The sequence below is a fragment of the Hyperoodon ampullatus genome (genome assembly GCF_949752795.1).
Source record: "Hyperoodon ampullatus genome assembly, chromosome: 4".
NCBI lineage: Eukaryota > Metazoa > Chordata > Mammalia > Artiodactyla > Ziphiidae > Hyperoodon > Hyperoodon ampullatus.
The window spans coordinates 19,343,685-19,354,014 of record NC_136917.1 but is presented as its reverse complement, the minus strand read 5'-3'; the positions used below and the strand labels follow the sequence as shown (position 1 = coordinate 19,354,014).

The following is a 10,330-nucleotide window of genomic DNA, read 5'->3' as shown; positions in this document are numbered from 1 at the left end:
GCCATGGACTTTTCAGCTGCTCCTTTACAAAGGGGCCACAGGAGGGAAGGAGGGAAGGAAGGAAGGAAGAGAGGGAGGGAGGGAGGGAAGGAAGAAATAAAGGGAAAAGAAAGGAAGAAAGAAAAATTACCCCTTACAAGCATCTACCCTGTGTCGGGAGCTTTGCACAAATCAGTGCTAAGCCTCATCACAATCCTCACAGGGAGGTATTTTTATCCTTATTTTGCAGATGAGCAAGCTGAGGCTCAGAGAGGGCAAGCCACCTGCCTAGAGTCAAGGAGCCAGCAAGTGCTGGGGCTGGAACTGGCACCCTTTCCTTTCCCTTACACCAGCGGTTGGCAGACGATATAGGCTGTGGACCAAATTCAGCCCCCCACCTATTTTGTTGAAATGGTTGAAAACAAAAGTGAATAGAAGAATAACATTTTGTGACTGGTGAACATGATATGGAACTCCAATTTTGGTGCCCATAAATAAAGTTTTATTGGAAGACAGCCACCCCATTCATTTAAGTATTGTCTGGGGCTGCTTTTGTGCCATACCACCAGGGTTGAGTAGTGGTGACGGAGAGCGTAGGCGCCGTAAAGCTAACTTATTTACTATCTGGCCCTCTGCAGAAGAGGCTTGCAGAGCCCTGCCCTCCACCCTGCAGTCTCCCAGGGGTCTGGAAGGTCTGCAGGGCCTCCCTGTGGTTGCGTAGGCTGTTCTCTGCACAAGAGCATCGGGGCTGAAATCCAGACCTCTTTCTGCTTGCCAAGCTGTGTGGCCTGGGGCTGGGTTCCCTGGAGAAAGGGCTTTCTCTGAATTTGTTCACCTAGAGTGTTCACCTTTTTCTCCTGGGTACGAAGCTACTAGCGGCGGCCCCGAAGGCATGGTTCGCCTTCCCTCCCCTTCACAGCCCCTGGGAAGGCAGCTCCATAGCAGTCCTGTCAGATCTGCTGCACAAGGAACCAGAAGGGAAGGTGGGGAAAGGGCAGGGGCAGGGGTCTGTGCAAAGCCAGGGAGGGAGGGAGGCTGGCGGGGCACTGGTGGGGACTCCAGCTCGCTTCAAAGGCACAATCACCAGGGAGGTAAAGGAGGGGTTCTCTACCTTTCAAGTGACTCCTGGTGGGGGCCACGATTTATTCTCCTTGACTTTTGAGGTTGTAAAAGGCTTCCCACCTCCTCTCCCTCTGCTCTTCCCCTGACTTCCTCTCCAGGGCTGGGAAGGGGGTCTCACTCCCCAAACTCTCTGAAGAGACAGAAGATGAAAAGCGTTAATACCTTGTTGCAGCCGCTGCTCTGCCCGCAGCTGTGTAGAAGTGCAGGCCCCGCAGGCCTGAGAACGGCCTTTCCGAGCCCACCCAGGCGGGAGGTAGGGACGTGGGCCACCTGTGGGTCCAGAATGCAGCCTCCTGCCCCCCTCCCCAAGGGCCTACCAACTGCAGAGAGCTGCCATAAAGCCCAAGCACTCGGTGAAGGAGAAACGGGACCATGGACACAGAAGGGAATGGGGGAAGGGAGGGAAAGAAAACACAAAACAGAACGGGAAAAGGAAAGGAAGGAAGAACAGACAGAAAATAAAGAAAGAACCTCAACAGCATCATGCTAAGTGAAAGAGCCAGGCACAAAAGCACACAGATTATCTGAAATGTCCAGAATAGGCACACCTATAGAGATAGAAAGTAGATTTGTGGTTGTCTGGGGAATGCAGGGATCTGGAGGTTGATAGCTGAAGGCTACAGGGTTTCTTTGGGGTGATGAAAATGTTCTAAAACTGATTGTGGTGACGGCTGCACACCTCTGTGAACAGACCAAAAACCGGTGAACTGTACACTTGAAATGAGTGAATTGTATAGCATGTGAAGTATATCTCAATAAAACTGTTATAAAAAAGAAAGATAGAAAAGGACAGAAAAGAGACAAAATGAAAAGAAAGAAAAAGAGAAAGAGATGGATGGCAAAGAAGGAAAATTCATGTCTGTTAAGTCTGTTAAAGCACCTGCCACCTGCCAGGAACTGTGCTAAGTGCCTGTATCCCTGACTCCATTTTATTCTCACAATTCTGCAAAGTAGGTCTGATAATTATCATAGTTTTATAGGTAAGGAAACTTCAGCTCAGACCGTCAATGACTTGCCTAACATCACCCAACCCCTAACTAGAGGGGGACTAGGGCTCATACCGGGCTCCCTAACTTCCACACGGAGGCAGGAAGACACCCCAGTAGCCTTGTGGTGGGACCACCAGGCACAGAGGGCAGAGGTGACAAAGCAGCAGCCAGCAGGATGCCAGTGTGCAGGGGGCAGCCAGGCCCCTTAGCTGGGGGTAGGGCGGGGGCTGGGGGGTGGTGGGGGAGAAGGTAAGGGGACCAGCTGCTCTGGGCGCCTCTGCAAAGAGTGCTCAGAAAGGCCCCTTAAGAGATGCTGGAATCAATGTGCCAAAAAGTTAGACTATTTCAGGACCCAAATGATACAAATAAACAAGTCTGGGCTCTTGAAGGGGTAAATTATGCAAAACTTCCTTTCTGAGCAAAGGTCCTTCTTAAGAAGTGTGTGTACATCAGTCATGTAACCTTTTTACTGCTAAGGGAATTGCAGCCTCCTCTGCCGGACCAGACTGGACTTTGAGCAGAAGATAAAGCCACTTCCACCCTCCCCCAGCCCCCAAACTCTGGCCAAATGGGGACATGCCGTGGAGATGCAATGGACCGTATCCAGGTTGTCTGAACTCTGGATTCCCACCCCAACTCTGGGATCCCTTCATCTTTCCTGGGAGGCAGGGTGAGGGGTGTGACTCTTTCCACCCGCAGACTCTATGATTTAGAGCGGCCGGTAGATTCCTCTGTGAGGCCCGCTGCTGACACCGCAACTTGGAGGGAGGCCCACAGTGATGTCAAAGTTAGAAAAGAGAACCAGGAATGTGTGAGTTCCCACTGCGTTCCTGGAACTTAGCATTTCGAGATTTGGTTCCCTGATCTCTAAAGCGACTGGTGGTATTAGTCACTTCTCAGGGCTCTTGGGGACCTAGAAGGAGATATTCATGCATTCATTCACTCACTTATTCATTCAACAAATATTACTGGGCGTCCTGTGTCAGGCACTGTGCTAGGTGTTAGGCAGGGACCAACAGAGACGTGAGCCTGCCCTCAGGGAGCTTGAGGTCTTGGGGAACAGACACAGAAAACAGATAGGATGTCCCAAGAGGGGTAAGAAGACTGCCTTGGGCTGAGAAGAGGGTGCATGGGATGGGACTAGGCATGGCCTGGGGACAGGACCGAGGGGCCCAGAGGAGGAGTTAGGAAAGAGTCAGGCAGGGCAGGGCCTTGTTGGTCAGGATAAGAACTCTGTATCATAGTCCAAGAGCACCAGAAGGGCAGAGCAGAGGCCCACTCCCAGCTGGAGGAAACGCTCTCTCACTGGCAGCAGAAGGAGGACGGGCCCTGGCAATGCTGGCAAGAGGCCTGTGAGGGGAGAGAGCGGGCAGCAGGGGGACACCTGTGGCTCCTGGCCTCCCTTTGCGCCTCTTTTTCCTGAGCTCTGACTCCAAACTCCAGCTCCTGGGAGGGTGACAGCCTCAAGCACAGGGCCTCTGCAGAGAGGAGGAAGTGCCCGCCCGCCCTGGAGAGAGACAGGCTGGTGCTCAGGAGTCTTATCTCCCTACCTGGAGAGATTACACAGGGCAAGGGAGTGTATGGGGAAAGACCCAAGAGCCCTGGGAGGGGGTCCAGAGATACAGGGTCTACTCCCTGCCCCTCCCCAGCTTGCTCTGGGCCTCAGGTCACTTGCCTCCCTGGGCCTTAGTTTCCCCATCTGCTGTCTATGGGAGTAGCACTCAGAGCCTGGGCTAAATTCAAGTCCATTCAGCATTTCCTCATGGAAAGAGCCTGGCTTTGGGGTCAGACGGGCTTGGGCTGGAATCCTAGCTCTGCCATGGATGGATGAGGCTGTGTGGCCCGACGTCAGCTACTTTGCTCCCAGAAGCCTGCTGCTGGCTGGGGGCCCACAGTTGAGAACCACTGTGCTAGAATAACATCCCTCTGGGAGGAGGGCCTCTGCTTCGCTCACTGCTACACCCCCAACAGTGCTGGCGTGTAGCAAATTCTTGGTGAGTGCTTGTGAATGAATGAACTCTTGAGTGGTTTGTTTTGGTGGGGGCAGAAGGGGCTGGAGGGTGGGTGTGGGCCTGGGGATGGTGTCAGGAGGTGGTCAGGGACCAAATCATGAAGGGTCTCTAATGCTAAGCCAGGGAGCTGGGACTTGTGGTAGCTGAACGTGGACCCCAGACGTCTACACCCTCATTGGTGGAACCTGAGAAAGTTATCTTAAATAGCAAAAAGGACTTTGCACATGTGATTAAGTTAAGGACTTTGGGATGGGGAGGTTATCCGGGATTATCCCAGTGGGCCCTAAATGTAATCACAAGTGCCCTTATTACAAGAAGGAGGCAGGGCTTCCCTGGTGGCACAGTGGTTGAGAGTCCGCCTGCCAATGCAGGGGACACGGGTTCGTGCCCCGGTCTGGGAAGATCCCACATGCCACGGAGCGGCTGGGCCTGTGAGCCATGGCCACTGAGCCTGCATGTCCGGAGCCTGTGCTCCGCAACGGGAGAGGCCACAACAGTGAGAGGCCCGAGTACCGCAAAAAAAAAAAAAAAAAAGAAGAAGGAGGCAGAGGGAGATTTGGCTACTGAAGAGGGGAAGGAGATGCGATCATGGAGGGGAGAGGTCAGCGTGATGTGAGGAAGGGGCCACAAGCCAAGGAGTGCGAGTGCCCCCCAGAAGCCGGAAAAGGCAAGGAGACGGATTCTCCTCTGAAGCCTCCAGAAGAAACCAGCCCTACCAACATCTTGATCTCAGTCTCTTGATCTCCCAAACTGTAAGAAAAGAAATCCGTCTCGTTTCCAGTCACCAAGTTCACTGTCATTTGTAACAGCAGCCCTACCTTGGAAACGAATGCAGGCCTGTATTCAGTAGAAGCAGTGGGGGTTACTGAGCAGGGTCAGTGGAGCAGAAGGGGTGAGGTTGTGGAGCTGGGATCAGAGAAGGGTAGAGGTGACGAGGGGCGGGGTAAGGGTGGACAATGGGATCAGGAAGGGGCAGACAGAGCATCCTGCTGGAGAGATGGCTGCTGGCTGGCCTCAGGGCAGGGACGACCAGACAGCTCAGCCACTGTCCCCTGGAGTCTCCCCTTGCGTGACTGTGCCGCCCCCCACCCGAACACCCTGCAACCTCCGTCATCACCAACCAAGGGCAGACACCTGGCCCCTTGGCAGGGATAAGGGCTCTCTGTCAGGTCAATGCTGGGTTTTGTTCCCAGATGGGAAGCAGGAAGGACACACTATCGGTCATCAGGGAAGCTGGGAGCCAGCCTTATGGAGGGCCACCCAAGTCCCCAGTCGCCCTGGCAGCCTCTACTGGAAAATCAAACTCGGGCTGTTCCTGGCTTGCTGGATCCCCATCCCCCCCAACCATAGTATGAGGCCCTCCAACTGGTTCCCCATCCTCCTCTGCCAGACCCCTCTGCGCCACGGCTGCTGTGTGTGACCCAGGCAGGCATGGCCTCTCAGCCGGCCTTGGTGGCCAGGGTGGCTGTGATGATCAGAAGAGGAGGTGGACGCTCCCTGCCCCAGCCTGCCCGGCACCCAGGAGACAGTTGGTAATGGGGCTGCTGTTTTCGTTTTTGCTCAGCTCTTGGTTTTGGCTGCATCACTAGCTTGTGTCCCTTGAACAATTTACTTAAGTTCTCTGAGCCTCAGTTTCCCCATCTGTAAAGTGGAAACTAAACAAGTATCAACTGCACAGGGTTGTGTGGAGAATGAAATGAGGCCCCAGGTCTAAAGGATCCAGCACCACCCTGGAGGAACGGGTCTTTCCCCTCCGCATTTGAGGCTCAGCTCAGAGGTCTGCTCCTGGGGACGGGCTCTTTGGGCCAGGCGCTGCCTCCTCTGGCTGCCCTGCGCACTGGGTTTCAAGCCTGGGCACGTGCTGCTCTGAACCGTGGCCAGTCTGTTCCTCAACCAGACAGGTGGTGAAGGTGGTGGCATGAGATGGGGGGGCTGGCTTTATTTCCCTTTGCACCCTAGCACCTGGTACAGGGGTGGGGATATGATGCCGTCACAGAAAGATTAATACATAGAAATAGTGGCAAACCTAAAACTGGTACCTAGTGGGTGTTCAGTGAGGGCTGGCCATTGCTGGTGAGTGCCTGCTGCATGTCTCCCTAAGGATTGGGGGTAGAGGCAGGCTATTAACCCGGGTCCCACAGGTAAGAGCAGTAACAAGTGGGATGGCAACCAGAATGAACGTGTCAACAGCCTTCTCTAGAGTCCACACCCCCTGCTTTGTCCTTTGTTTGTTTTGTGAACTAAATTCGCTTTGTACCAGAGTCTGCTTCCTGAATGAGGCAGTGTGGGAGGACAGGGTCATCTTATCTATCAAGGCCAGACGTGGAAGCCTCCCCGTCTGCATTTTGGAGAGATGCCTTTAGGTGGCTTGGAGGATGGATTTGAGAGGGAGAGTCTAGAGGCAGGGAGGCCTGGAGGAGGCTGGTTGCAGGAGCAATGAAGCTTGTTCCAGAAGGATAGCAGTGGACGGGTAGAGGGCCCAGGACCAAAGTCTATGGCGGGACACTCCACACCTGGCTCCTGCAAGGACCAGAGGGACACAAGGCCGAGGGTCCAGTTGGGCAGTTTCACCCCCACAATGCTCCACAGGGACCAGCACCCAGAGGGTGTGAGTGTGCAGAGTCCATCCAAGCTTTTCTCAAGTCCGATGCTCAAAGGTCGAGAGAGGACAAGTATCCTACCAGGGGTCATAGAGCCTATTGGCGCCCCTTAGCACATGTGTGCTTCAGGTGGCTCTGGGAGGTGACCAGGGCAGGCTGCTTGAGGACAGACCCCACATTCTACAAGATGAGAAAACTGAGGCCCAAGAGGGGCAGAGACTGGCTCAAGCCACAGAGCTGAGACCAAGGCTGTACCAAGACTTGCCATACCTGTCCATCAAAACAGATGCCAAAATGTCCCTTCTACATCCCTGGAGCTCAGCACTGTTCCTGGCAAGTGATAGGAAGTTGACAAATGTTTGTGAATGAATGAATGAATGAATGGATGGATAAGTCAGTCACACAGACCAGCATTCTGGGGAGCAAAGGCATGGTCTGTGGGAAGACAAAGGAAAGTGACATTTATTGAGCATTTGCATGTGTCAGATGTTCTACCAGCATCCTTTCATTTATTCCTCTCAACAGCTAGATAGAGCTTGCTCAGACCTATAAACCTTCTCTCCATGTGTGAGCTTCCTCAGGCCACTCAAGTCTTTGGTGAGGTAGCCCTTAATACCTTGCATGGGCTTTGTCAGCAGTGAATTGGTCTCAGTGTCCTTCTGATCCTGTTTATCTTTTCAGCCTGGGTCCCTCTCGGGGGTGGAGTCCTGGGGCATCCTCTCTCTTGCATCTCCTGCATCCCAGATATCCAATGGTCTACAAGACTATTTTTTAATAGCCTCCTAGATTTTGCTCTGTTCTCTTCTCTCTCATGGACCAGTACCACAACCCCCTTCACTGCTGTCCCCATTTCATTCTTCTGGTCCACGTCTTAGGGGACAACCAGAGCCCTCTTTCCAAAGTACAAAGATGCTTGCGTTATACCCATCCTTGCTTCTAATCCTTCCATCTTCCCTTAAGACCTACAGTACAATGTACAATCCTGGCTTTCAAGGCTTTGCCTTCCCAACTTGGCCAGTCCTCTTTCTCCTTCCACTTGAGCACCCCCAAAGTAAGAGCTGATGCATAAAGGGTGCTCAGTGATGGTGGGCTGAGTGGGGTCTCTGATTTAACCGCCAGGCAGCAGCATTATTACATGGCCATTTGAGGGCTGTCCTGGCAGATTTAGGTGAACACATGACCATTAACTAAGTGGTCGAGTTGGACCTCAAACTCAGGACTCCTGATTGTAAGGACAAGGTAGCTAGAAAAAAGGTCCACCAGTTCTGAGTCAGGGGAGCTCTATCCAGATCCCAGCTGTGTGGCCCTGGCCAAGTTCTCTGCGATTTGACTTGCTCCTTTAAAAAATGGAGGTAAAAAGTTCTACCTCAGGGGGTGTTTGGGAGGATGGAATAACACGAGGTTTGCAAAGGGCTCATGAAGAATTACCAGCACATAACATCCAAAGCAGCACCTCGTGAACAGCTGTTACCATGAGTGGGACCCCGTCCCTGTGCCCCATCCCACACACAAACTGCCAGGGCAGTTACCTGTCTGTGGCTCCCTGGGGGGCCGTGACCTCTGTCCCACTCCACACCTGGAGCCTCAGGGGCCTCTCTTCCTGCCACCTGGGTCCTTGGCTTGGAATCCTCATCAGCTGAGAGCTGTTGGACTTCAGAGAAGTTCTGTGGGTGTTGTGGTCGGTGGGGCTGCGGCAGAAGAGCTGCTGGTATGCCGTGCGGAAGTCTCTATTCAGTGCAGCGTACAGGATGGGGTTCAGGGCTGAGTTGGCATAGCCCAGCCACAGAACCACGGCTTCGAAGGTCTCGTTGATGGCATTATCCCCTTTTAGCCCACGGTAAACAAACACGGTGAAGTAGGGGAACCAGCAGATGATGAAGGCCCCCATCACGGCTGCCAGGGTCACTGTGGCTTTGTGTTCCCTGATGGTGGCTGCCCTCCAGGAGCCGACGTTATGGATCCTCTTGGCCTGATCCCACGCGATCTTGAAGATGCGATAGTAGGTGATGCACATGACCAGCAGAGGCAGGTAGAAGGTGACCAGCCCGTCCACCAGGCCATACACCAAGTTAACCTGGACTTTGCACTTTGGGATGGTGTGATTGGCACTGCTGGTCTCAGTCCTGCTGTTCCATCCCAAGTGGATAGACAGGAAGGATAAGGTGATGGAGATGACCCAAATTAAGACCAGGGAGATGGTGACACGGACAGGGGTGACCAGCATGGGGTAGCGCAGGGGATCTGTGATGGCGCAGTACCGGTCGAGGCTGATCATGCAGAGGTTGAGGATGGAGGCCGTGCAGAGCATGACATCTAGGCTGGTATAGATATTGCAGAAGACCTTGCCGAAGGTCCACCTGCAGGACAGCTGGTGGAAGGCCGAGAAGGGCAGCACCAGGAGGCCGAGGAGCAGGTCAGTGATGGCCAAGGACACGATGAAGCAGCTGGTCAGACTGCGGAGCCGGCGGTTCAAGCCCACCGCCAGGCAGACGACTACATTGCCAGCGATGGTGATGAGGATGAGGAGGGTGAGGACCACGCTGACGGTGATCTTCAACGCAGCAGGGTCCAGGCAAAAGGAAGAGGTTGTGCCATTGGACGCCATCCTGGGACCCTATGGCTCCTTCCCCTGCCTCCGGCCCCTGGTTACTTCTCTTCCAGCTCCCCAAAGGGTCAATTATGTCAACCACTGGGCTCCAAGCTACCCAACAGAGCCAAGAGAAGTGTCCAAATGTGGAGAGGCTGCAATGACCGATCCAGTGCTGTTTTTCTAGAAATAAATAAAGCTGGCTCTTAGGAGGTGTTGGGCATGAGTATGAAGGAAGATGAGGGAAACTAGTCCTTGAAGCAAGGTCCCTGGTTCAAACCCCAGTCCTCAAATGACCCCTTGGCAGAGCCGGCTTCCTCCTGGGACTGAACAGGTCTCCACTCTCCAGGTTTTGCATAGAGACTGACGCACTGGGGCATGAGTCTGGAGGTGGCTTTGGTTTTATTTGGGAGGCATCATGTGGAGACATGGCTGCAGCCTTCTCCATAGCAGGCGGCTGCTCCCATCCGAGTGACAGGGATCTAGAACTGTTGCCTCTCCCTCTGGAGTCCACTGGAGAGCGTGAGCTAGAAATGCAAAGATTGAGTATTGAGCATGTTGAAACCATACCAAGAGTGTGACCTGATTCAAGACGAACCCTTCTAGACCTTGACCTCCTTTCGAGACACCAGGAGGCATGGGACCAGTCCGGCACCACTCCTTAGAAGGGACAGAAGCAATGAGGAGGATGGGAGGCAGGATGCAAGGGCCTGGACCACCAAGTCATCATGTGAGATACAGTTGGAGGGGCTAGGGTTGTTTATACTAGCGAAAGAAAGATCTAGACACAGACTCTAAGCTCCATGAAAACAGGGGCTGTATCTGCTTGTTCACTGCTAGTTCCCAGTGCCTGGCCCCACCAGCAGGCATTAAGCCTATGATGAATAAATGATAAAATGAATGAAAAAATAAGCAAATGTAATACATTTACTCTGATAAAGCACCGAAAACGGTGTTCCACACTCTCGTTTTACAAAATGTCACCATATTCTAAATGCGGAGCCAAAAAACTTTTTCAGGAAAGGGCCAGGTAGCGAATTT

At 53.3% G+C, this 10,330-nt stretch overlaps 1 protein-coding gene across 2 annotated transcripts in view; it reads right to left on the bottom strand.

The window, feature by feature from the left end:
* Positions 1–9,307, bottom strand: part of HRH2 (histamine receptor H2) — a gene marked incomplete at both ends in the record, with an annotated part of 21,521 nt that extends 12,214 nt beyond the window's left edge. The window contains 2 exons of one of the 2 annotated variants that reach the window (XM_079702494.1): positions 7,101–7,137; positions 8,232–9,307. In XM_079702494.1, the coding sequence (XP_079558620.1) occupies positions 7,101–7,137; positions 8,232–9,307 (1,113 nt within the window). Of the gene's footprint in view, positions 1–7,100; positions 7,138–8,231 lie in introns of those variants that run through there. The other variant, XM_079702493.1, reaches the window with a different exon arrangement.
* Between the last annotated feature and the right edge of the window lie 1,023 nt (positions 9,308–10,330).